At 36.4% G+C, this 27,389-nt stretch overlaps 2 protein-coding genes across 3 annotated transcripts; one reads left to right on the top strand and one right to left on the bottom strand.

The window, feature by feature from the left end:
- Positions 1 to 1,024: 1,024 nt before the first annotated feature.
- Positions 1,025 to 6,974, bottom strand: pofut2 (protein O-fucosyltransferase 2). Of its 2 annotated transcripts, none has more exons than XM_056754937.1 (9): positions 6,690 to 6,974; positions 5,576 to 5,826; positions 5,250 to 5,394; positions 4,452 to 4,562; positions 4,273 to 4,339; positions 3,830 to 3,955; positions 3,407 to 3,587; positions 3,101 to 3,224; positions 1,025 to 2,213 (listed from the first exon to the last, which is right to left on the bottom strand). In XM_056754937.1, the coding sequence occupies exons 1-9, from the start codon at positions 6,857 to 6,859 to the stop codon at positions 2,099 to 2,101; spliced, it is 1,290 nt and encodes a 429-aa protein (XP_056610915.1). In that variant the 5' UTR covers positions 6,860 to 6,974; the 3' UTR covers positions 1,025 to 2,098. The 2 variants fall into 2 exon arrangements, with proteins under 2 accessions (XP_056610915.1, XP_056610914.1); XM_056754936.1 differs by having other exon boundaries at positions 1,025 to 2,252.
- Positions 6,975 to 7,121: 147 nt separating this feature from the next.
- hibch (3-hydroxyisobutyryl-CoA hydrolase) lies at positions 7,122 to 26,524 on the top strand. The gene is made up of 14 exons (XM_056754939.1): positions 7,122 to 7,282; positions 7,523 to 7,565; positions 7,686 to 7,817; positions 7,966 to 8,050; positions 9,464 to 9,544; positions 9,637 to 9,689; positions 13,023 to 13,101; positions 17,546 to 17,691; positions 19,991 to 20,077; positions 21,546 to 21,604; positions 23,532 to 23,613; positions 25,275 to 25,394; positions 25,518 to 25,551; positions 25,781 to 26,524. The coding sequence occupies exons 1-14, from the start codon at positions 7,251 to 7,253 to the stop codon at positions 25,894 to 25,896; spliced, it is 1,149 nt and encodes a 382-aa protein (XP_056610917.1). The 5' UTR covers positions 7,122 to 7,250; the 3' UTR covers positions 25,897 to 26,524.
- Positions 26,525 to 27,389: the final 865 nt, after the last annotated feature.

Here is a 27,389-nt window from a genome sequence, read left to right on the forward strand (position 1 = left end):
TCAAACGTGATTTTGTGTTTTATGCAGAACACAAAGAACACAACATTGGCCCCTTTTCACTTTCATATGGACACAAGACCACGTAGGCTATAAGAAAATGAGTGTTGGTCTCCATTAAGAAATTATATTATGCCTCTTGTTCACACACTGCTGCTTTTAAAACAAATCGTATTCATGTCAGGCTGAGAAAGTTTCATAACAGGAAGGTAAGTTGATAACTGTGATATTTTCACTTGTGTTGAAATGCCTGCAGATGGTATTTAAAAAAAGAGGTAGGCACTTTAGCTTACTTTCCCACATAAAGTGTGTGTCATGAATGGTAAGGGGAACAAGGGCAGATGACCCAGGCGCAGACAGATATATTTAATAAAATACAAAACAAAACAAAAACCCACGAGGGGGTAAAACAAGGATAACATGAAGGGTAAACTGGAACTAAACTAACTTGACACATCAATACAAACCAGACAAAATGATCTTACAGAAGACACAAGGGCATTATTAGGGAACTAAATCAAGAGGGGAACAGGTGTAGGGTATGACATCATTAACAATCAATAATGAGGAAACGAGAGGGCGGGGACAAAGACGAGACCGGAGAGTATGGACAGCCATCAGTGCCAAATTGCCTCTCTGCACATAAAACAAGAGGTTCTGTCATGCTTCTTCCACTAGATCAAGAAAAGCGAGACAAGATGGTGCAGAACCATGACAGTGTGTGGATTCATTTACAATTTTAGATATTTTTCTAATTGTGGCCTGCATATCACATCTGAATGTTAAAGATTATGTTATTAATAGTCATTATAAACATGTTAATATTTTCGTTTCATGATTACTTTGTAAACCCTTCTGCCTTCTCTTTTTTCTTTTGTATTTATTTTGTTTATTCAAATATTTCTTTGTCAAACACAACCTGTACATCGTATTTAATGCACATCACAAAGTTAAACCTTAATTTTGTCATTAAGGTTTAATTTAAAAAGAAAAACAAACAATATTTAAATTGTAAATACAGCAGATATCACGTAAAAAGTCTTTTATTAAAATCTAATAATAATAAACAGTAACACAGCACTATGTTGGTTATAAAAACTACACAAAAAGCAGTTTTTCCAGAATGATCAACAGAACAAAGAACTGTGAAACATCTCTCCTGCCTCTTGTCTGTAAGCATAAATGACAAAGCATGGTCTCCACCCACAGGTATTGTAAAATGATCTGTACAGCTTTGAGCTAAACAGATTGCAATCTAAATGAAACCAGATTGAGATTTATTCCCCCAGAGAGATTACAAAACATCACTGAAAACCTAGATAACAATTAATCTTGCAATCATCTGGCCATTTATATGTAATAAAATACTGAAAACATTCTACCCAAAACAAAAGGCACTGTGCATTTTGCCATACATCAAGGTAAGAATATAAAAGACAGGACAAAGTAAAAAATGATAAACGTTTACATCGTATGTTATCGTTAAAACACCTTTTTTAATGTTTTATAAACAATGCACAGATCAAAATATACAGTGGTAATACTGAACATGTCTAGGAATAGACATGCGTCGTTACAATTTGGCATTTGAAGTTTATCTTTTGTCTTACAAAGAAAAAAAGTAATACCATAACATAAATTTAAAGACAACATTACTGTTGCCTTATTGCAGAGTAGAAATACTATTTAAAATAAGATGTATGTTCACATGTTATTTGTTCGTGTCACAGGCAGAAATTGTGATGAAACAAAATCATTGATCAAGAACAACAAGACAAGAAAGACGTGGATTGGAATGAGGAAAAAACTTTTGATTTTCAAAAAACTCATCACAGTGTATTACACAGATCCAAAATCAGAGAACTGTAAGATAATATAGCAGCATTTCAAGATATACTCTGTCGTGAGTGATGTGAGATAAGATAAAAGCAACATAATAGTTTCCATTTGGCTCGTGTATCATTATCTTCTCAATATGTTCTAAGGATGACTGTCACTCTATTGGGTTTTCAACTGCATCAGCGAAGAACATTTTCAAATATATATAATCCTCTTAAATCAATGGTAGTCTGTGTGATTAGCACCGTGCTTTCTCTGACTATCAATAGACAATTTTCCAATGTGTGGGCTGCTCACAACCGCTCTCATCGTCACCACAGAAACGATTATATGTAGTTTTGGGATCGAATCCTAGGATCTCTCTTTCTTCGTGTATTCTGAAAGAGAAGGTTGAAACGGATGTTCCAATGAAATACCTGGCAGGAGAAACAATGTATATGTGAGTCAGTGGTGTTTGGTTATTCAACAAAAAGACGGTAAACCAATGCAAACAATGACGATTGCGAAACGAATTCATTTCAAAAGCCTAACAACAGCATGTGATAGACTGGATGAAAGATCATATCACACAATGGGCATTTTTTACCAGTCAAGTCACTGCTCAAATGTGCCTGAAAGCTTACAGGGCATGCGCACTGTGTCAGAGGTCGTGTTTTTTGGTATTTTAAATGGAAAAAAAAAACCCACACAGGTCACACCCTCATCAATAGAATAAGAAGTTAAATCATATAGGCTTCCTTTTATAGAAACCTAGATGTTCTCAATATATATAAATTCTGATGTATATGAATTCTGATATTTACTCAAAGTTGTATCAATTCAAATCTGATGTCTGCAGACATCATATTAAAAAAGGAAAATTAAATATTAGCCAGTGACAGTAGGAAAAGAACTGTGGACCAAAAGGTCATTCAATATGCAAATTAAATATTTAAGGGCAAAATACGCTTAAGGTTCCATCAGAATAAAAGTCGCAGGGGATGAAAATGTGTAAAAGATTTACACAAATCTCTACTAAAACAGGATTTCAAGATCAATGTCGCTTTAGACAATTTTTCAAGACAGGAATGTTAGTGTAAAAGGAAATAACCGCTGCACTGTGTAAAATTGAATATGTGAACACACTAATCATCTGCCCACCAATTTATTTTAACTATGTGACTAACACAGATGACTCGACTCTCAGAGCAGTTTATTATGCAGCTTTTTCCATCTACACAATTCAACAGCATTGTTGCGAAAGATAAAGGGTGCGGCCCGATACCTTGCATGTGCACAGATCCACTGGTCTATGATCGCCACCCCTCCATCCTTAAGAAGCTCCAGGTCCTCCCAGGAGGGCTCATATCGGACCATCTCAGGTAGTATTTTTTTCAGATTAGCTAGCTCTAAAAGCAAAAACCCCGTGATATAAATGTCTGTATATACATAAAACATATAAATAAGAGAATTTGGAATGAACTGTTTCTTTGTACACAATTTCCTACATCACATGTTTCAGACTACAAGGAAGTGTGGTTTGAATTCTGAATTATCTAAATAGAAGTGTAAATCCTTTGTACATCAATACCTTCTCCATCTGCATCTGTAGCAACAAAAACCATCTCGAGCTTGAGTTTCTTCAGGAGACTACGGATCTTCTTAACTGCACCTTTGAGGCTGGGCACATCTTCTCTGTGACCCCAGATGAAGTCCTTTCTGCGCAAGTGGACTCCAAGGTAAGGGCCTCCCCTGGAACTGCCTAGTTTGTTCTGGATTCAACACGTCACAATATTTAATGTAAAAGAATGTGTCTCCTTTGTCAAAACAATGCAAGGCTGTTAAGCAAATATGGCAAACATGCCATAAATTCAAAGACTTGACAGCTCACAAAAACCTTTTGCTTTTATTGGGCTTGTTAAGTAAACAGCAGTCTTCGATTGATGTCTATTATATTGACAACATTAACTAAGCACTTCTATATTTGAACAGTCAGCATGTAAGTGAAGCATACTTTTATTCTGGTCCAGTCTTCATTGTAGAGTGTCTGGTCCTCTTTATCCGTTGAGTTCAAAAACTTGGCCCTAAACTCGTCCCCTATGATACGCAAGTGTTTGGCAAACACCATACTTCGCCGTGTCTGTACAAAAAAAGACAGACTGTGATTCTGTTTCAAAGGCGAGTAAAGTATCTCAAAGGGGACAATTATGTCTCAAATCATTTTATTTCTATAATAAACAAATATTTCGAAAACATGCTGACAAACTTTTATCATCCAACACACTTTTTCTTTAAAGTACCTGATATATTTTGTTATTCAATGCAATGACATTCGTAGGGCTATTGTACATCAGGTATATATAATGTACCAAAAAACTTTTGGGTTTTAGACTCGAAGTCTACCATGATATTCCAGAAATGCATTTATAATGGCTTATGTAACATCCATGAACTTACATCCCAGTAGTCCTTTCCAGCATAGTGATCATGAAGGACTGTCTCCGCCCTGTCCAGCATCACCGACCTGTAGTTCAATGACAACACACACAATGACAACACAAACAAAATGCCCATTTGCCTTTAAGAGTTATTTTAATTCATACTTTGTAAAGTTTATTGGATATAAATTGACTTACGTTGCTGTGATGTTGTTCTGTAGCATGGGGGCCAGCATGGAGGCATGTCCCTGGGCAGACAGACAGGTGGCATTCAGAGCACGGGTCTCCTCAAAACCCCAAAACCAACCTCTGGAAAAATGATTAACATTTAGCACCAGTAGGGTATAGAAATTACACTCTTTGTACCTAACCACACTAAAAGACCACCTGAACTTAAAGGAATATTAATTTTTTGGGTGAACTTTTCCTTTAATGGAGTCATATCACACGGCTAAAACGAGTATTATCGATAGTTATAATGTGTATACACGATTTAAGGTTCAAAAACGCTGTATTTTCCACATACAGTGCTTGTTTGTAACTACTCTTTGCCCTGCCTCTCTGAAACACGCAGATTTCAAACAAAGCTCATCGCTCTGAAAAGCGAGCTGTGCTATGATTGGCCAGTTAACCAGTGCGTAGTGATTGGTTGAATACTTCAAGCTTGTGACGGAAATGTAACGCCACTTACCATATTTGGAACATCAGGTTCCAAAGCAATTGTACTGACATGTATGCCCACCTTACTTGCGTATACATTTGGAAGGTCTTAGTCAAACCATACCACGAACTAACATGGATTTGTGGTGGTGTGGTTACAGGAGGCGTTTCAGGTGGGTTTTGGTGAGCATTCGCTTTTAGATAGAATACATCCTTTGTTTATGACACTTACATTTTTGCAATTGTATGTGTCTAATACATGCATGGACAACTTATCACACACCAAAGACACAGAAAAACATGTGTTCACGCCATATGACCCCTTTGATGCCATACCTGTAATAGCCCTGTTTGTCTCTTGAGTACATGAGCTGTTCAATGCAGGGACGTTCGTGCACCTTCTCCTCCCATTTCCCATCAGTCCAGCCCTCTGCATAGCTTTGCAGCACGAGGATTTGATCGATGAAGGGACCCCCAGACTCTGAGACCAAAGATAAAGGCACGATTTTGACATGTACAGAGACATTAAACATTACGTGTGCAAGGATGCATGTATTTATTCCAATGAATCAGTGTTAAATAAAAAAATGCAAATAAATAAATAACAACTAATAATCACCTGTCAGTCATGCTAACTAGCACACAAAGAATGCATGTCTCACCAGCAATGAATTCCTCATACTCTATGACAGGTATGTTGCCCTGCAAACTGGTTATACTGAAGAATTCACCCCAGGGGATGCGAGCCTGATGGATATCAGGGCTCTGCCAGTGATACAGCCGACCCCAAGGAGGCAACACCAACACCCAATCGCCCTCTTTCCTCAAAGTCTTTACCAAAGAGGCCATGCGAATATACACATCCCGGCGAAGATTGAATCCCTCAGGTGGATTCACGTCATACAGCAGATACCTGTAAGGTTACAGGTACAATCACATACGTCTTAATATTGTTCTTAAAGTTTGAGCTGATTCAACTCAAACTTGAGATGTAAACATGAGTGGTTTAATACTAATTCACCAAAATATAAATGTTATAATAAAAGTAATATAATATATATATATATATTCCTTATGTTTTCTTTATACTGTACATTTTCTGTCTACATGTTTATGCGTTTTCTACAGATGAATGTTTACATGTACAACATATTTCAAGCATATTCATACATATCTGAACATGTGAGAATAACTTGTAATTTTGTTATTGAAGGATTTTTTTAATAAGTTTTATTACGTTTAAATGTTTATTCTGTATTACAGTTTTGATGAACATAATATGTGTGTGTTTTAATGAGAATGTTTAGGCAGAAAACTCTGAGGAGTTAAGGGCTGATTGGAATGTGTTTGCTACAGGATTTGGTATGTATGTGTGTGTAGCTTAGCCAAATGTATAGACGGGGCTGATCTTTGGTAATACTCTGTGCGTAGAGTGAGTGAGCGAGACAGCCCAGATCTGTGAATCAAACCAATAAACTTCAATTATTGTACCAGATGTCCAGTAAGTCCAATTCTTGACCACGCAGGACAAATGATGTCCAACATTATCTATATTGATTAAGTTGTGTGCTTTTTGCAGTATCTTTCATCCCGCAAGGATTCCTGTTCTTGCACACGTGTAAATTAATAAAGTTTAATATCCCAAACGTTCTCTAGCCCCCAAAATACAAGCACCGCCAGTAAGGCTAAAATATTAAAAGATGCTGTACAACAGATGTTTAATAGAGGCCTTCAAGTATAGAACTGACATTACTTATGTACATTTAAGAAGCATACCGCACATCACGTGATGCTGCAGCCACCTGGGAAAGCGTGGACTGTCCGGCACGAAATGCCTCCTCCACCGTGGCCGAGGCGAGTTTAAAGGAGAATATGATGCATATCATTACAAAATAACGGCGTAGTATAAAATGGAAGGGGAAAACGAACCCCCTCTTGGTCGCCATGTCTTTTATGACCACGCAATTCCGGCGTCTGCACAGTTGCCTAGCAACAAGGGACTTCGTTCATCTACTGTCTAACCGCAAAAGCGCAATAGCGCCACCCTCTGATCTGGGGTGTGTTCATCTGTTTCTGTGTTCAGATTTATGTGTCCCATAATTCACAACGATGTTAACGTATGATGTGTATCATTATATAAGTATGACCTGAGTATGATTTAGTTTAAATTGGCCGGAAAGAGTGCGGTCAAAGACAAGGACCTATCGCGAGATTTCCTCAATGGCGTCGCACCAATATGACATCATGAGGGAAGACCAATGAGCGGCTGTGACAGGGGTAAAGCCTTCGTGTGTACAGTAATTCATCAACATTGTCTGAACTGACTGAGTTGTAATCATGTCATTAAAAATCCTAACATCTGCACACAGGTAAGTCCTTTGATATCATCACGAGCTAGTGACAGTAAAGATTAGCGCGTGCTTTCTCAGGATCAGAATCCTTCAGACTGTGCAAGAGTCCAGAAACAACTTGACACATCACAGTTTATTCTTTCATACTGGAGGACTCGCTAACAGTGTTACGTGGAAACAAAAGTTTTAACGATAACTCAGTATATACAATATATCGAATGACGTGTTGTTTTTATTCACTTGTTTTACCTCATATAGACTACGAGCATTCTGTAGATTGCAGAGAATACAAGGACACATGGTAATTTTTCACGTATTGTTTGCACAAATGTCAGTTTTGTTATTGTAAACTTGATATTGATAACATCATTTAGGAGCGCCATGTAATGTTTTGCAAAATTATTTCATGTGCTGTTTTCAGATGTCCAGTAAAGCTGAATCAGAAGTTCTGTTCGAGAAAGTGGGGAACGCTGGTGTCATCACATTAAACAGACCCAAAGCTCTCAATGCCCTCAATCTCACAATGATCAGACACATCTTCCCTCAACTCAAGGTCTGAAAAGACCTTAATTTCTCACAATACGAGTCCAGTGGATAATGTTGTGGACAATAATGTCCATTTTTATGGTTACACCAAACTGCCTCTTTGATTAAAATCTATTTTTATGACGTATAAAGTCATCTTTCTGTTTTTGTTGTAGAAATGGGACAACGATTCAGAAACGGATGTAGTGATCATTAAAGGAGCAGGAGGGAAGGCTTTCTGTGCCGGTGGAGATATCAGAGGTAATCGAGTGCTGCTTTAATCTTGGCCACTTTGGGCGTTGTAGACCATCAACTTCAAAATGTTATTTGTTTACTAGCAGTGATATATTTTTATCTCAAACATGTGCTTCATGCAGGGGCGTAGTTTATGGGGGAGAATATTCAAATCCATCAGTTACAACCCCTCCAATATTTCAACATGAAAATCACAGTAGATCATATGAAAAATATGTAGAATTACTTTATTTTGTGACAATAATTTTGTTCCTAATCAAATATGAGTTTGTCATAATAAATAAGACAAAAAATACTCCCCCTCCATTGAACCGATTGGTAACGCCCTACCAATGAGACGCACTTTCACCAAAACAACGCGAGTGGTGTTTGAATGGGAGAGCGGATGGGTAACTTAACGTACGCCAAAAATGAAGAGAAGCGCTGCACAGCGGACTAGATTTAACTGCTGGTCAGAGAGGGATGCAAAAAATAAATAAAGCATGTACTGAGAATGAGGTATGAGAATATTGTGTAATAATAGCTAAGTACACACCATATATGTTAGCTAGCTATTCCATTGAAATGTATTTAGCTATAACTATCAGTATTAACAAGTTACCAAAGCAGCCATCTGTTTTGCTAGTTCATTTTTCAATATTGTCTGTAATTATCAATGACAAAAGCATTCACATTGATGTTTGTTTTCTTCCTAAAGTAATCTGACTTTTGAACGAATTGGATGAATGAATAATTTAAGTGGCTCACTCATTAAAACAGTGAATCGCTGCCGCCTACTGGCGCTTTCAATACTTAATTTCTTTCTTTTTATAATCTCTTCTATGTTAGAATTCATGTCAGTTTAACATACATTCTAAATCATTACATCTTAAAGACATCTTCTAACAGGAAACGTCCTATAGACGTATTGCAGATGAGCAAACACTGTAAATAATACGTATTCCAGATGTAAACACACACATCAAATAGACGTCTCCGTGATGTTCTTGTGCTATCTGGGACGTTCAACCCCCCCAATGTTCAAACCAAATCTACGCCCTTCATGGACACATTTATATCATTCCAGACCTAGAAAACAACAGAAGTCAGGGAGTAATCATTTGGAGAAGTCATATGGAACTTTAAAGCAATACACATTTCTCTATATGCATATGTATTTAACTCTTTGTTTAGATTATCATTGCTTTATTATTGTATTAATATTTTTTTCTTTTTAAGATTGAGGCTCTGGGGCAATGATTAACATTTTATCACACAAAATGCATTTAAGATCACATTTGTGGTAGCAAATCATGCAAACGATAGTGTTACAATAGTAATAAAAAAAAGAAGGCTTCAAAGTTATAATGTGATCTTTATATTACAAAAATAGAAAATGCATGTAACATACTACTTAACAAAAAATCATTGTTTTTTCAGCTGTCACAGAAGCTGGAAAAGCTGGCGATTCGCTAGCTCAAGACTTCTTCCGTGAGGAGTACATTCTGAACAATGCTATTGGTTTGTTTTCACACTTCTTTTGCCAGTTCTAATGTTTAAAGCGAACAAGTGTTTTTTATTGATTGTTCTTAACTCTGTAAACTTTGTTTCAGGTACATATAAGAAGCCATATGTGGCTCTAATCGATGGAATAACAATGGGAGGGGTGAGTGTCCATCTAACAGTTACACAAGTATACCACCAGATGGCGATGCACATCTTGAATAAACTGGTATTGGAGGACCAAGGTTTGGGCCAAGTTGTCTTGTATTTACAAAATACATCATGAAGGATGCAGGGTCTCAATATGAAACATTTGTGACAGAGTCATTTGTACGTTCTCCCAACCGAGTAGGACTTTCATTACCAATGACTATATCTTTAGATTAACTTATAATCTTTGTTCTTAATTGTAAACGGCTGTAAAAATACTACTGCATACAGACATATGAGCCATATACCTTTTATGCAATTTTCAATATGTTGCAGTCATGTTTGTCCCTTCTGGGCTACTGTCTTCTGTGAGGCACAATGTTTCATGAACCCTGTTTTAATCCTCTTTGCTTTCCGTCCCGCACTCGGTGCATCATCCAGCAGATGTCAGCAATGGGCTGCTCTTTAACAATATTGTAAATTTTGTATAAATCACTCTTCAGGTATTCTTTGTTCTTTTTATTGCATAAAAGTGCATATTCATTAAAGTGGCCATAATATTTGAATGCTTACACAGCCTTCTAACCCTGTGACATGTGAAGTGACATGAATTCTTGCATGCATGACAGAGCAGTCTGAATTATGATATTGCTCACAGTTAAAGTTCTGGCAGTAGGAAAGCAGATGCCACAGCGGTTTCTGTCACCTCCTGATGTTTGATTGATTGGTGGGTTTATCAAGGTCGTGGTGCTATGGGTTCGGCCTCAGATATATGGAGGTGGAGATGTGCTGGAAACCATTAGGTGTACCTGTTTGATGCAGGATCCCTGCGTGATTTTTCAGTGAAAGAATCTGAACTGTTGTTTATGAACAAGATAATCACCTAAAGTTCACCGGGGCTGTTTCAACCTCAGATGTCTCTGAGGTCTAGAAATAGATTTTCCATTTACTGTGTTTGATGGCCCATAGCTTCAGGATCACAGATTATGTTTTCACTGTGCCAGCAGGCAACGTTGTTTTGAAATTCTTTTCATTTTTTTAAACTATTTTAACTTTTTTCACGTCACATTTCCTTGCTTCCATTGAAGCTTTTAGGATGATGTTTGGGACATTCTCATCATGCTCATCATGCCGCAGACTTAAGGACCCTATTGTTATTGTGCTCAGTTGTTTGTCTCATTCACTTTGCAATTGTATCTGTTTATGCCTCAGGCACGGCTTGTCTTTGGAATTAAGGTGCGGTCACTGTAGATTTTCAACATGGGAAATTACTTTTGCCCATATCTGTAGCGATGAACACAGGATATGATGTCACATGCATTTGAAGTCATTTCACATTAAACAATAGAGAATAGTTTTAAAGGTTTACCTTAAAACCTACAACTTAGAAGCGTTGACCTTACCTGCCAGCTCTCTGATAAAGCTGTTTGCTTTATTTTGTTCTTTTTGTTATAAAACCTTTGATGGACTGTCTGGAGAGCTCTGCCAGAGTAGATAACAACCAGATTAAAGACATTTTTAGCTAAATTTATGTGTGGCTGGTTTTGTTAGGTGTTGTTTTTTTTGGAGATGGTTCTTAAATGTCTGTCTGAGTTCAACCAAACACTTATGAGAATGGATGAGAGTTTCCACTGACTCCGGGTGAATGAATTGATGCTCCCAGACACAACATGTGTTCCTGTTTAAATCAGAAGATCAAAAGACTACGCTATCAACTGAAGAATGCCATTCAATTCGTTTTTAAAATTCACATAAGAAAATCTATTAAAGGTTAAGTTTCTTTTATTCTACACAGTAGCAAACAAATATTTTCTTTTGGTTTGTGTCTACGATATTCCAAATACTGTAAAAAGTGAAGTGAATCATATGAGTTGAAAGATCTTTCCTTTGTAAAGTATTACATAAAAATTGGTAATAGCACATGGACATTTACTTTTATTAAAATTTTCCGATTTTAGTATTTGTGTGAAGTACAGACTAAAATGTAAGTCATTGTTCACTTACAGAATAGTTTACAGGTGTTTGGATGGTTGGAGATGCTTGTTGTCATGTATTCGGAGCGATGAGTTCATTTATTGTGTGATATTTTTCGTGTAGGGGACTCGTGGCGGTCTTATCACAACACGCGTGTCAAATCTCCAGGGAGCGGAGAGTTATTGTCTTTTAATGAGCTGTCCTATTGAGAACGCAGGCCCCAGGTGCTCACCGTAATGATCGATTTTATGATATTTATTTTGTCAAGATAGATGAGTGTGTGTCAGTCATGTGAAGTGATCTAATGATTCATATCGACTGAATTTATTGAAGCGATGAGATGGCAACATCGTCTTCATCTACTCGCATAATGACGGTTGTGGTTGGTATTTATTATGAATGAGTCAGTTCGAGATGTGCCGTGGCTTGGAGAAGTGCATTTTGTATTTTGGTAATTTTTAACGCAATATTTACCAGTTATTCACAAAACACAACAATAGGAATGTATTATTTTCTATTATAATTGTTTCTCATTTCCGATTCATACATAATGCAAATAGTTCTTTTCGACCTTCCCCTTTGTGTTTAAACCAACCGAACGATCAAATGTGTTCTGGTCGTGTTGTTGTACTGTGGCATTTATTTGTGACCGTGCAAGATGTCTTTGCATTGTCAGAGCAGATTAAGATCATTCCTTTTTTGACTGCTTTAACGCTTCGAGGTAATGCTGGGTTTCAAACATTACTAAATCACCAAATGTTGGGTTGGCACTTCGGTGTGACAACGGCGCTGCTTAGGCAACATCATACGTTTTGACACTGTGCCTGTTAAACATTTTTCTTATGTTTTTTTACTTCAGTTATTTATTTTCTCGATCATTATTTACTCACCACGTCATTCTAAACCCTAATGTTTTATAGATGCCACAAATGTAATAATTGGTCCTAAAGCTAATAACTGCCCAAAACGTAATAACGTTCGGTCCTCACCGTAATAAAGACCCTAAACGTAATAACTTTTGCCCTTAAATGTAATAACCTTTGCTCCTTAATGTAATAACCTTTGCTCCTGAATGCAATAAAGGCCCTAAATGTAATAACTCTTATATTTTACACCTGTGACCCAATTATTAAGTAGTCAATAACATTAATAACCTATGAAAGTGGCTTTATATTACATTAAGTACCAAAAGCTATGACATATATTACGTTCTGAACTGAAAATCGTTACTAATTATGACATTTGTGCCCTCTATATGTCTTAACCCTGATCCTACCGCCCTTTTCATTTGGTGGCTGTGTGTAACCATGGTAACCCAGTTATTGATCTCTACTTATTATCCCTCTCTCTATATTGTGTTCTCTCTCTGCAGGGCGTGGGTCTCTCGGTGCACGGCCGGTTTCGTGTGGCTACAGAGAAGACGCTGTTTGCCATGCCGGAGACGGGCATCGGTAAGACTCAGTCTTTCAGTTCTCCTTTTTCTCCCTGCCGTCTTTGACAAATTGACATTAATTATGCAAGATGGATGAGGATTGAATTCACAGAAATCAATAAAACTTCACCCATAAAATAAAGATATCAACGGAATAATTGAGTTATGATGTTTCAGTGTCTTTACAACCTTTTAAGGGGTCATACAAGAGGAATGTGATTTATTGTTAATTTCTCTATAAAGTACAACGTATTTGGTTTGCCAGTGATTTACACACCCGGTATCTTCCCAGTTCCCAGTCTTCAATGCTAAAAATGTCCAAGCAGGATATATGAAGACTTCCTTGGGTTAAAAATGTGCTACATCTGTCTTTAAACTATCACAACACTCGTGACCAATGAAACCCTCTCTTTCCTCATTCCTTTTTTGAATAACACAAATACCTGACAGTCTTTCGGAGAAAATAGTTCAGGTCAGTTTTATGTGGAAACAGTATTGAGAGGTAGTGTGCAGACAGGGGCACCTGTCTGAATGATAGGCATGCTAAAAATCCTCAACAGATTTCCAGATCTCCCTTTGCCCATGGAAGGAATTCTGTCGGTGCGGTCGGAGGTCCATCAATCTGCCGTTTATATGTAAATAAATGGATCTTGTGAAAACCAAGCATATCGCTGATGTCCTTCTGAAACCTAGCATCCTTCGTTATTTTGAATTTTTGCAATAATTCAATTTATTAATATAGTGCTTTTCACAATGTGCATTGTTCGAAAGCAGCTTTACAGGAGAAAATCAGAAAAACAGAAAAACACAGAAAGGCAAAACACCTTAGTATGGTGTTTATAAAACAAGCAAGATCATTCTAATAAATAATATCTTATAAATAAATAAATAGATACATTCTGTTTTATTAGTTATTAGTCACCCTTTATGTTTGTCACTGGGTTTTGCAAATATCTAACCAATAAAAAGTATTAAAAAGTGCTTGTCAACTTAGACAACACAATATATAATCATATCAAAGTACAGTGCTTTTTCCATGTCCTGAAAAACAGCTAATTTGGACATAAAAGGTTTATGATATGACTCTTGTGCTCCAGTGTGTAGATTTTTTTATTTTACAACAAATGTGGCATTGATTTTTAAAGCAAAACATTTCACAGATATTTTTCCTACAGAATTTAGCAGCTCCAAAGTTTCGATTAAAGCACAGAGTTAGTTTTTGTGTGTTAAAGGAGTAGTTCACTATGAAATTAATATGTCATGATAATTCACTCACTCACATGTCATACACGCCGTCCGTGTGTTTATATTTTCTGTCGAAAACAAATTGATACATTAAAGATACATTTTCTTCAGAAGCAAAATGATATTAAAGGTCCAGTGTATGTTAGTTTGCGACATCAAGTGGTCAGGCTTGAGAATTGCAACTAGCGGTGCACTCCACCCCTCCCTTTCAAAGTACTACGGTGGCTGACAGAGGACAAAGATGTCATCATGTTTTTGATTCTTTGCCGAATTAGATAATGTATTTACAAAATGCACTCTATAGAGCAGTTTGTGGGTTAAGGGTTATTGTACACAACATGTAAGTGGACCCACAGTGTATTTATGAAATAGCTCATTTTAATGTAATAAAAAGATAACGCTTCATTATGTAAGGTCTTTATACACCTCTAAAGACATATTTATGTATATTCAGGGATTTATAATGTATACAGAAAATCCATAGTCTGGATTTTGGGACGTCTATATGATATGATTTAACATTATAATATCATCTATATACAGAGACTAAAATAGGCCATTCCGTGATTTGATGGCTTGAAACTATACTAATGGCAACTATAAAAATGGCCTATCTATTCACTGTAATATAAACGCTTTAAAGTTCTACTGAAAGGATAAATTTATATGAACCTTAACAGCAACATGCATAGAAAAAATCGCTGTATGAATGACTTAGATGTGCCATCTAGTGGCTGTGTATGGAAATCTCTTTAGGCCACAATATTCTTAACTTTTTGTGTTCAATTATTCTTTAAGGAATAATTGCTAATTACAATAAAATTAAAAGTAGGCCTAGTATAAACTACTCAAGTGCCATTTGTAAATGCAATCTTATTTGACATTAGCATAAGATATTTGCAAAACCATCAACCTATTTAATAAATATTGTTTGGGTGACTGTTAAACTAATAAACATTTGAACTGATGTTTCCAAAATTGGCAGACAGAATTGGGAAGTTATAATAGTTTGTTTTTGGAATGATAAGTGAAAAAAAACTATTTTTGGTAGCCAGTTACCTGTTTAGAATCATATAACATTTAATTAGAAACATTAAAGATTATTTTTGTGGGATGGGGGGGCTGGGCGAGGATGCGTCCGGTCTTCCTTCCGGTCTTCCTTCCTTTTTGTCCTTAGCTGATCGCATGCCTGATATTATATTGCATTTCTGTCAATAGATCCAAAAAATTACACATTAGACCTTTAAGTTTTGTTTTCTGGAATAATATCGTTATGCCCTAAACAAGCAAAAACATATCTGCAAAAAGGGTAAGAAATATAAACCCTTTTGTACACGTTTTCGATCATTTCTGTAGTTCTTTTTTCTCTTGCAAATGATGTTCCGATCGACCTTTGAAAAGTGCATCAGGGACTATGATGCTGTATACATCATATAGTCTGATGAATACTGTGCCCTTGAATGCTATCACTCGCTCCCACACATATTGGTAAAAGTACGCCCGAGCAATTCTAATCATTGTGTAATTTTAATGAAAGCTTTAAGCAGCATTTCCTCCAGAGCTACACAGCGTCCTCCATTTCTTCAAGTCTTGGCTGGAGGCTCTCTGAGGCTGTGCCGGATTGACAGGAAGTAGCGTTAATCGCAGCCCGTGGCGCATCTGTTGAGCGCTTGTGCATATGTGTGTTTCAATGAGTTTAAATGTACAGTGTCTGGACATCATCACCCAGTTATTCCATTAAGAGCTGTTTTTCTCATTGTTATCTGAATGATAATCCTCTTTGGGTTTGCACTTGTCTTAATGGTTTGTTCTGTGGTAAAGCGTCAAGCACCGTCTGTCTCTGAACCGTGAGGCGTGTAGTTCTTTCTGCTTTGCATCAAACTTTTGAAAGCTAGTGCGTCCCACATGATTCTTGTACTCATGTCTTCGCTTCGATTGATGTTGCAAATATATAGTCAAGTAAGATAATATGTCATTTTTTTAAAGAACGCTGTCCCTAAAATTTTTATAATTAACTTGCCCTCATGCCATCTAGAATTTGTGTCACGATACTCTATCCTTGGTCACTTTTTGCTCAGCTATCGCACCCGCCTACGGCACAACTGCCTGACACGTTCAATGCGGCCCCCCATCTGTGTTTTTGACTAAATTGCAACCCCCACCCCGGCAGCCCTGACTCCTCCCCTCCACCCCCATTCCGCTGATGGATTAAGGGGCTATTTGTGTCCTGAAACTGCCGCCCATTGGGACAAAGCGTAATCTGCATTTATGATATTACATTGGCCTCTTGGAATCAGGTCAGGGGGACCTAATCCTGACGTGCCTTATTTACAATTTTTATCTCGGGCTGGGTGCATATAGGCATAAAACGTGATGTCATTTTGTCAGCCCTGATGCTGAATAGAAGAACATTAGAATGTCAATAAGGGCGTAGAGGCACATTTTCTGGGCAGATCTGAATTAATAAGAAATGCATGTTCATTTTTTTACTTTTTTTATTTTTTAAGACAAAGATTTCAGATGATGTCACTATGGAATAACTTACACTTTACAATTATTCTTCTTTGTACTGTTCACCTGAAATTGTAATAAAATAAGGTTCAAAGTATTAACATTAGTTAACTACATTAGTCAACATCAAGTAACAATGAACAATACTTTGACAGTATTTATTAATATTAATGTTTTTACATTTACTAATACATTTTTAAAACCAAAAGTTCTGTAATATTTATTGCACAATGAACTAACATAAACAAGATTAAAAATTGCTGTAATGTTCATGTTAGATAATCCATTAAACTTTAAAGAATTCCTGTAAAATGTTATCAAAAACCTTTTTTTATTTTAAGTGGCCACATCTCAAGTAGGTCCTTTATAGTTTTGATTTGAAGAACCAAACTGCTTGCAGATAGCATAAACACGCAGCAGATGTACATCATCACTGTAAGGGGTTACACAAAAAAAAAATATTACTAAAATAACTCATCCGTTTAGAAAACTTGCTGATAAATCCCTTTGAGAAACCAACCGAATTAGGGATCGCCAATTAATTTTTACGCAGCCATTTTTAGGAAAAGATCCAACCAGCACTGATAAGAATAACCACATTACATTTGACTCCAAGCAAAGTGTTTTAAATTTGGGAAAATTTGCTTATAATGAATAAGATGTAAATAAAGGAGTTATGTCATCTCAATTTTGTGTTCTTTCCACAGGCCTGTTCCCTGATGTCGGAGGGGGTTACTTTCTCCCTAGACTCCAAGGCAAGCTGGGACTCTTTCTCGCCTTGACCGGGTTCCGCCTCAAGGGACGAGATGTGCAGAGAGTCGGGGTGGCTACTCATTTTGTGGAGTCGGAAAAGGTAATGTGTATTGACCAGCGAAGGAAGCGAGGAATATTTGACATTAACAATTGAAGTCAGTTATCTATCGACACCCTCAAAATGTTCGAGAAATTTAAATGTGATATTTATCAAAAGCATCAATCTTAAACAGTAAATATTGTGCGTTCCACGTTGGCTTTCATTGAATTATACATAAATTATACATCAAGGTTGTACTGAATAAACCAATCTGCCTTCAAGTTATTGGTAAACACCACCGGCCATTAAAGTGGTGTTAGTTAGTGTAACTAACCAAATATCTTCTATCTCACCTCATGCAACTTCATGGTCAATGTGGACAGACAAATTTAGATTATTAGGGCATCAGCCTATTGTAACAGCCTCTGGTTCACGTGCAGCAGAGGAATAATGGAAGCTAGACATTAATGTTAATAGCGCTCTCAATATGGATATTTCTCTTAAACAAACGCATGGATTCGCTCCAGAAGACCTTTGTCAAGACCAAGGTGCAGTGTGGAGCAGTTCTCTGATTGATGGATGCACTTTTTGGAGCTTCAAAAAATTCCCATTTCTACCGCTTAAGAGAAAAAGGATACTTGTTTTTATAACTCCGACTGTATTATTCTTCAAGAAGAAAGTCATATTCCGTCAGGATGCCGTGAGATTGAGTTAAACATGGGGAAGTTTTGTTTTGCCTCTGAAATATCCCTTTTTAAATAAAACACTGCTCATACAATTTTTATAGAGCGGAAAGAAGCACTGATCATTGAAAGGTTTCGCTTGTGCTTCCCTCCTGGGCTGTTGGACTGCATTTTTTTGCTTCTGATGCTGAAATGAGAGAAGGTACTCAGAGGAGAGGACCTAGTCAGCATATCTCATGCTGGCCAGCAAGCCCTCGACATCAGGGGGTGACTGAGCCCCGACGCTACGCCCGGTGTATGTGCCAGAGGTGAAAATGAGCACCAGGACCTGGCGCTGCTGGAGAGAGGATCTTTCAAGCCTACACACACTCACACCTCCTCTGGCCAAGGACAGCCAACCAGCAGGAACTGGCATACATACACAGAAGTGACTTGAGATAAAAATAACCGCAAAGGCCTCTGAGGACAAGCCCTTAGATTGTACTGCAGGACGAGTTGTGATTCAGTTTGTTTTATTGTAAGAATGAAGCCGCGGAAAAGAATGAAGAGACCACTTCAGATTTTCTTTTATTCAGAAATTCTTTTATGCAGAATTTCTAGATGTAATGTGGGCATTGGAGTCCAGCGTCAACTGCAGGAGTGACATAAAGTCATACAACAGCAATGTGAAAGACCGACAGCATGAAAAGAGCTTTTTATACCAACAAAAAAATTGTATTCAAACTTTTCCTAAATACATGCACAAATATTACTGATTGCTTAAAAGGTTAATATTAACTTTTATTGGAAGGTTCTTTGCAGTATTTGAGGTCTGAAAAAATACATTACATCATTTCTGTTATTTTGAGCTGTTTGAATTTCGAAATGAAAAATAAAATATTGTTTTACCTAAACACATATTTTATAAAAACCGAAATGGTCTTTGAAATGGTCTCTTGAATTTTTCAGCAGATGTATGTGTTTTGTTATATATTGTTAAATCTTTTGTATGCAATACTTCGGTCAGGGATTCTTATGACATGTTATTTGTGATTAAAATAAATAACAAACATACAGGAAAAAAAACTGAATTTCTATGGAGAAAATATCTTGTTTCAGCTGTGAGCAGTCTGATAGGATATTGTAATGTTATGCATCTTTTTATATACAATGCCATACCATTTTTGGGGTGATCTATCTCTTTAAGTAAGTGTGCTCAGAAGTAAAGAAAGTATTTGTATATTTCTAACATCATTTTTACAAGGTTGTTTGTGGTGGTGACTGTAGGGCTGTAGTGAATAAAGAGAATATCTCAAGAGTTTATCTCTGTAGTGCTATTGGGTTATACGCCGATGACCAGATATCGAGCCAGCAGAGTTGCAGGTTTTATTCAAAGATTTTTATTAAATACAGCACAATACAAACAAATGAAACAATGCCTTGTTTGCAAAGGAATTTAGCCAAGTGCACTATCTAGAACAGCGTACGCATCAGGAGCAAACTACATTAGCAGCTCACTTCAGAACAGAACCGTGTATTTCTGTATTTCACTCTGCAGTCTTCATCAGGAAGTACTTTGTTAACATTCCTGTTGTAAACATCACGTCTAAGCACACATTCCCCTCCTGTGTTTCATCAGTGGACATCAGCAGCCCATTAAATGTAATTAACAATTCCCCACGTTTCTCTCCTGTCAGATTGTGTCTCTTGAGAAGGATCTTGCTGACCTGAAGTCTCCATCTGTGAGTGATGTGACTCAGCTACTTGATTCTTATCAGAAACAGGTACGTGACAACCACACGGCTTTAAAAATGGTCAATGTAGGATCTTAGACATCAATAGCGACACAGCGGTGGGCTTATAAGATGTAAGCTGTCGTCAGCATGAACCAATTAATAAATGTGACCCTAGAACATTCGTAATAGCCAAAAATACATTGTATGGGTCAAAATTATAGAGTTTTCTTTTCTGCTAAAATCATTTAATATTAAATAGAGATCATGTTGTCATTTTCCTACTGTACATATATAAAAAAGTTATTTTTGTGAGTGGATGGCCAGCGCCTTTGACGATTTTCTCAATGTTTCGATTTTTTGCACTCCCAGACTGCGCAGTTTTAAATAGTTATATTTTGTTTAAATATTCCCTTATCCTAACAATATCAATAGAAAGCTTTTTTATTCAGCTTTCAGAATAGGAAAAAATAATACTGGTTTTGTTGTCTAAGGTCACAAATTTCAGTGCAAATTTAGGAGAAGTCAGAGACTGAAATAGCAGTATTCAAGCTAAAATAAGATTCAATTTGTTATAAAATATAAAAATGTCTAACACATTTGTGTCAATTTACGCGTCTTCTCGCAAAGCTTTTCTCAATTCATCTGCCATAGGCAGGTGTGGCAAAAGTTGACTTGAATTCAGTTCTGTTCACATACCTTTTACCCTTTATATCTTGTTCAAGTCTGTCCAAGAGTTTAAAGTCCTCTGCTGTGTTTTACTGCTCTCATAACACACATAATGTTGTTCTCTCTATATTTTAGCCGAACAGATTTATGGCCATTTATGGTTAATGCTATAAAGCTGACTGTGTCAAGTAGTTGTGTTAAAATGACTCATACACTTTATACGTCACATCGCTTTCTAGAGAGCCTGTGAAGAGCCTACCTTAGTTAAGCCCCTTTCCATTTGTTCATCTTACATAAACACTTCAGACCTTTAAGCTTTTATGGTTTTTGCTACCAAACCATAACCTAAACCATGTATTAAGGATCAAACCTTTAAATCCTCTAGACTGAGGTGAGAGACCTTTTATAGCATCATACTATAATGAGCGTATTGCTTTACTAAGAATCCAATTATTTTTGTAGTTATTATGGCTTAAATCAAAACAGTTTTATTTATATTAATTGGAATGCACAATAAAAGCATGATTTGTGAAAAAATGTATGTGTATGCATATATGCATTGACATGAAGTAGGCAGCAAGACAGCTGACTGGTTCCACAGTCAGAGCTTATATATCACTTAAAACTAGCATGAAATAAAATGTGGGATTCAATTGACGTGAATTTGACCAGCTTCTCACGCCTACACAGAATTGAAGTGCTGTATGACGTCTGAGAAGTCAAAAATGGCCACACACACAGTCACATACAGAAAGAGGTTAAGAGTTCTTTTAGATCTTTCTGTTTTCTACTAGATCTGTGTAGCTGCACTTCAACTGGTATTTTTCACACTTTTCTTTTGTCTCCTCAGAGCGCTCTGGATGCTGAGAAACCGTTTACCCTTCAACAGCACACAGAAGCCATCAATAGGTGAACCTAAACGCTCCTTTCTAACCTCAGTACCCCCGTAGTCACCAAAATAAAATGCTTTGTTATATTGCCATACGCCTTAAATAGGATTGAATGAAACTGAACCTCACCATAGAAAAATAATCCATCCATTGTTTTATAAAAGAACAATGGGTCTGATATTTTTTGCAGTCTGATATTGCATTTCAGGTTCTGTACTTTGCACAGTGACAACGAAGTTTGTTTCTAAAAGAAATTGTTATTTAAGAGCATTCTGGTTATTATATTTTGGGAAAGATCATTGTTACACGAATATTTCAGATTGAACACAACATCACGGAGCTTTACGGATGTTTACTACTCAAATAGGATAACATTTCTTGCCAAATACCAAAGTCATACTATATACAGCTGCAGAAAAAATTAAAAGAAAAAATCAAAAACCAAGTCTTCAATAAATCATTATTTCTATATGTATTGTGGTCATTCCAGTCCAGTGTCTGTTGAATTTCCTCAAGAAAAACCTCACATTGTTGAACCTCAAGTATATTTAGTATATAGTGTATCCAACAACAATGTGAAAGACAGACAGCATGAAAACTTTGATAAAAAATGTACAAATATTACTGTTGTATTGAAAAAGTACAGTGCATCTTTTCGTTTCATTTTCTTCAAATAAATGAAAATGGCATTATATATATTTCAAAACAAAAAAAATATTGTCAATACCAGTACATTGGGACACCTCTAATACATTATGTAGATAGATACTAATGTTTATTAAAGTGTGTCGTAGCATTGCAGACAAAAAAAAGGATTACATATTATTGAATATTACCAAATGTCATTCTTCTTGATATAACTGTATCACTATATACAGTGTGTTCAGCTGTTTTATATACAGTGCCGGTGAATGTGCACAAAAGACATTGAACAGTGCCGGCTGTATAAATGGCCTGCAGCAGCCCCGCTGGCTTCACATCAATACACTTCGCACTTTCAAATTGATTATGTGTCTTTGTTTAATTGGATAACCCTTCAGGTGACGTTCACACTTTGAGGCTTTCAGGCAGTTTATGCCATTATGAAACCCATAATTCCACGAACGGTGACAAAGTTGGATTTGTTGATCAAAGGACTGAATTTATGCGCATTAGAATTGTTACAAAACTCAGTTTTCACTGTGACTAAAGTAAAAGTTATAGTTGCGTCTTAGTAGTGACTTGAGCATTTAGTGGAACATATTATATACAGCTTCTGTTTACCTGCTTTTCTGACTCTGTATTGCATATGAGTCTTATGTAACATCTGTGGACGCTGCACTAATCTGCTGTCCAGTCAGTTTGAGTGTGTGTGTGTTGGTTTGACCTACATTTGGGAGACAAATTTGTTCTAACAATGTGCAGTCTAAGGAAGTCCTAAAATCAGACAATTTTTTATTTCTTTACAGTTCAAAACTCAAAGTTCAAATTAAGTTAGTATGTTTTCATATAAAACAAGCATCAAAATGTAAATCTATTTATTATGTAATTTAGTTAAAGGTCTAGAATGGGATTTATAGCGGCCACTAGAGGTGAGTTTGAGATTTGCAACCGATCTCTCGGTCCTCTGCTCACCCCTCCCTTTCGAAACACGACAGTGGCCAAAAGATGTCTCGGCTGATCGGAGCGCGTTTTCTCATGTTGAAACAGGGAAGAGATCATACCGGCTTTACAAATACTGTAGAAAGGGTAAAGGATAAAAAGGAGGATAAAAGTTTATAATTTTAAATTAAGAAATTATACGAAATCCAAATCACCCTAATTCCACTTCTGTTTGCTATCTCATTTCAAAACAAGGAATATTTGCATTTTTTGAGTCGTTTCTGAATGGCACACAACCCTTGTGTGTGTATGTACATGGTTTCAGGTGTATTCTTGTTTATTTCATTATTGGTCTTCTGTTGCAGAATCTTTTCAGCTGCCAGTGTGGAGCAGATCCTGGAGAACCTTCAGAAAGATGGATCTGCATTTGCACAGAAACAGATTGAGGTGAGTTCAGGAACAGTGATATTTAGCACAGAAATCTCACCCATAAGCAGGATCTGTCCCGATAATGACAAAACCCTAAAATGTGACAAATGCGGGATGAAAAATGATCTTAATAATCAGTATAGGACAGGTATATCTTATGATGAGCAGTGACCCACTAGATCAGAACCCTTGGCATTTATCTTTTATTTTAACTTTTTATATAATGTAGGTAAAGCTGCATGTCATATCATAATGCAGCACATTTATTCATTCTCAACAGTGTTTTTTGTTAACTGACTGACCTCATGTACAGAGGCAGCACTGCGGCAGAGGCTGGCTTTTGTACTTCATGAAGAATTGAAGTGTTATTTCCGTAATATTTAACGAAAATGAGCATAATGACCGTGTATAGCATGTCATTTGAGGTCTCTCTGTGCACTTTGCTGCTTACAAGCTCTCTCTCTCTCTCTCTCTCTTATTGCCCCGAATCGTATTATAACTCATTAGTATTTCAAAGCTTTTCTGTCTTTTTCCCCATAGCGCTGTCTCATTTTGTTTACAGTCGGCTTTTAGAGAGCAAATTGATGTTTGACACTGTAATGTTTCACTCTTGAATCTTTACATGGGCTGTTACCCTGTGAATGTGTCGTTTTCTTGTTGCCTTTTATAGACAATCCACTGATCTGAGTACATTAAACACAGTTACACATGTAGACATTCCCACAATACATTTTGTGTCAACATTACACATTTTACAAGGTCATGCATGGTTCTCTTAAACCACAGGGCCTCTTTTATCAACATGACCTTTATTCGGTTGTGCAACTTCCCTGTTCTCATATATGGTCTTATGGATAACATTTGACACGGTCCATTTTTATGATGTCATCAGAAGTGTAGTAACTGTTGTAACTAGAGGGATCAGTTTTCATTTCTAAGTTCATCTCCTTTTTAAGATTATATTTTAAGATTTTACTTGGCCACAGTTCAGGGAAAAAACCCAAGCAGTGGTCTGAACAGAAATCTTACGATGGCTAGCACCTATTTACAAACGTCTGCCTTTCCAGATCTTTCCTACACCCCTGGGAGTCACAGTTGTCATCCTATTTGACATATGAGTCACCGGTGCTCTCTCTCATTTTGTTTCTGCTCAGCAAAACCTAGTATGTAAACCCTTCAGCCACCTGTGTAGTGTTAACTGCTGCATTTATTTATAAAAATCCTCTTAAAGTCCCAGTGAAAAAAAAATTACAATTCCTATTTTTTCATGAAATATTGCAGCGTTTATTGTAAATAGTTTATCAATGTGGGTCATTCTCTTTTTAAAATTTGTATGACCTCATAATCTTCCCTTAAAATCTGAAAATGCACTCCGTCCTGTAGTGACTTTCTGCCCTAAATGAGGTATGTTAGATGGGTCGGGCGGAGCATCCGTTAACTCCTCCCCTTCAACTTTCAGTCTGCTGCCAGTTCCATTTCAAAATGCAATGGCTGTTTTTATACACACGATGAAATCGCGGAGAAAGACAAAAGCCACGCCCACTATTTTCTCATTCAAAATTCCATTTTAATCGGAAATGCGTCAAAATACGGGTTCACGGGGACTTTATGTTAAACACAGGAGAATTTAGATTGATAGTATTCTTCAGGAATAAAACTTGTGTTTTTGTATTTTACAGATTCTGGCCAAAATGTCTCCTACGTCACTGAAGTTAACTTGCAGACAGATTCAGGAAGGGGCAAACATGAGTTTACAGGAGGTTTTGGTGATGGAGTATAGACTCACTCAAGCCTGCATGGTATGTAACAGCCGTATCAATGTATGGCTGTGTCATTTTATCCTAATCAATTCATTATTTCAATTATTAGTTTAAGGAAGGTATTTGTGTTAATGGCGTCATGGGTTTTTGCTCATTTTACAGAGAGGACACGATTTTTATGAGGGAGTTCGAGCTGGTAAGATGCACATTTTTATAGCCATATAATTATATAAAATAATTGTTTAATTATAGATTTTAAATGTTAAAAGATTTAGTTTGAAGTAAATAAACGTATTTGTCTATTTCAAAGAACATGATCTAATTATGTATAATGTAACACGTTATAGTCTTTTGACAGCGTTTAATAAAGCTAATTATAAAGCCAGCTCTTAAATATTCAACGTAATTTTTTGTTCCTCTTCCAGTGCTGATCGATAGAGACCAGAGTCCAAAGTGGAAACCTTCCACCCTCTCTGAGGTCACAGAACAAGCTATAGAGGATTGCTTCAGTTCCCTGGGTGAAAGAGATCTCAAACTTTAAAGCAAAACTCCTCAAATACACCCGCTGGTTACATTCATCCAAATGAATAAAATCGTCATTGTTATTTCAGTCAGCATAGCTGCTGGTAGTACAGGATTTACACCTACTATATAGCATTTGTCAAGATGAGGTGCAGAAAATCATATCTTTCATTTCTGACTGTTATTCTTTATACTGTGTCATACATTTCTCTGGGAAGACACTTTTCTACGAGTGGAATCACAAGCAATTCATGATTGTCAATTTAACACACAAACATTGGCCGCCATTCAGTACAACTGGATTAAAGTGACTACCATTAACCACAGTATTTACTACACAGTATTACAACTTTAACAACCACTCCCGCTGACCTACATTACTAAGATAGCAAAGCTGACAAAAATAGATGCAGGCAAATCCACGATGCCTTTAATGAAAGTCTCATTTGCTTTCTTACATACTGTTTGTATGGGTGTTCTTTACAAAATTGTGTGACTTGTACTTGTGGTTAAAATAGTTATTTGCATCATGTATTTTGTTTGTTCGATTGCAGGTTTGTCAATTATAGTTTTAACTTATCAACAAAGATTCTTAGTAAAAAAATGAATAAATCAGAATAAAAAGACACAGTTTGTTTAGATCTTTACGTATTGCACGCTTTTGTGTGTGTAAACTGAACAGTCTAGTCATTTGTACTCATTGAAATAATTAACTAATTAAGTTGTTCTCTAATTGATTTAAAAGATCAATACCATTGCAGCAGACAGGATAATCTGCTTATCACTAATGCTCACTAAAGCAAGCTTATACTTGATGTTAGGGATTTAAACAAACCCTAAGTATTAAAGGAACCGTTTACCCAAAAATGAAAATTCGGTCACCATTTACTCACCATTCACTCAAATTTTTTGATTCTGTTTAACACAAAGAAAGATATTTGAAAGGATGTTAGCAATTTTCAGTTCTTGGACATCTTTACTGACATAGTAGAAAATATGATTGTATATGATTGTATATTTTTGTTATGTTGAACACAAGATTTGATATTTTGGTAACACTTTCCTTGAAGCATGTATGTATAATGCATTATAAAAGTAATTTTAATGCATTGTAATGCATAGTTATGTCTTATAAATAATTGTTATTACAGTTAATACATTATAACAATTAGCAATTCATTTTTACACTACACGTTTTAAATTGGTTATAATTCTTTACAACTACGTATAATGCATTACAACACACATTATGAAGAAAAACATTATGCATTTTATCCTTTAATAACTCTTTATAATGCATTATACATACATGCTTCAAGTAAAGTGTTACCGATATTCTAAGGAACGTAGGAAAGCAAACAGTTCTAGTCCGTTTAGTTTTTCCAACTGGCAGTCAACGATGTTTCAGAACTGATTTTTTTTAACATTCTTTCCAATATCATTCTCTGTGTTCATCAGAACAAAGTAATTTTTACAAAGAAAATGCAGGTTTGAAGGTGTTTAAATATTACA

Source organism: Triplophysa dalaica, chromosome 8 (assembly GCF_015846415.1).
Source record: "Triplophysa dalaica isolate WHDGS20190420 chromosome 8, ASM1584641v1, whole genome shotgun sequence".
NCBI classification, from domain to species: domain Eukaryota; kingdom Metazoa; phylum Chordata; class Actinopteri; order Cypriniformes; family Nemacheilidae; genus Triplophysa; species Triplophysa dalaica.

Coding starts and splice junctions, on each gene's coding strand:
- pofut2 (XM_056754936.1), bottom strand. CDS start 6,859: ATGGCGACCAAGAGGGGGTTCGTTTTCCCCTTCCATTTTATACTACGC. Junction 5,827..6,689: donor GCAGCATCACGTGATGTGCG/GTATGCTTCTTA, acceptor GTAACCTTACAG/GTATCTGCTGTATGACGTGA. Junction 3,956..4,272: donor CTGGAAAGGACTACTGGGAT/GTAAGTTCATGG, acceptor TTTTTTGTACAG/ACACGGCGAAGTATGGTGTT.
- hibch (XM_056754939.1), top strand. CDS start 7,251: ATGTCATTAAAAATCCTAACATCTGCACACAG. Junction 13,102..17,545: donor CATGCCGGAGACGGGCATCG/GTAAGACTCAGT, acceptor TTCTTTCCACAG/GCCTGTTCCCTGATGTCGGA. Junction 25,552..25,780: donor TTATGAGGGAGTTCGAGCTG/GTAAGATGCACA, acceptor TTCCTCTTCCAG/TGCTGATCGATAGAGACCAG.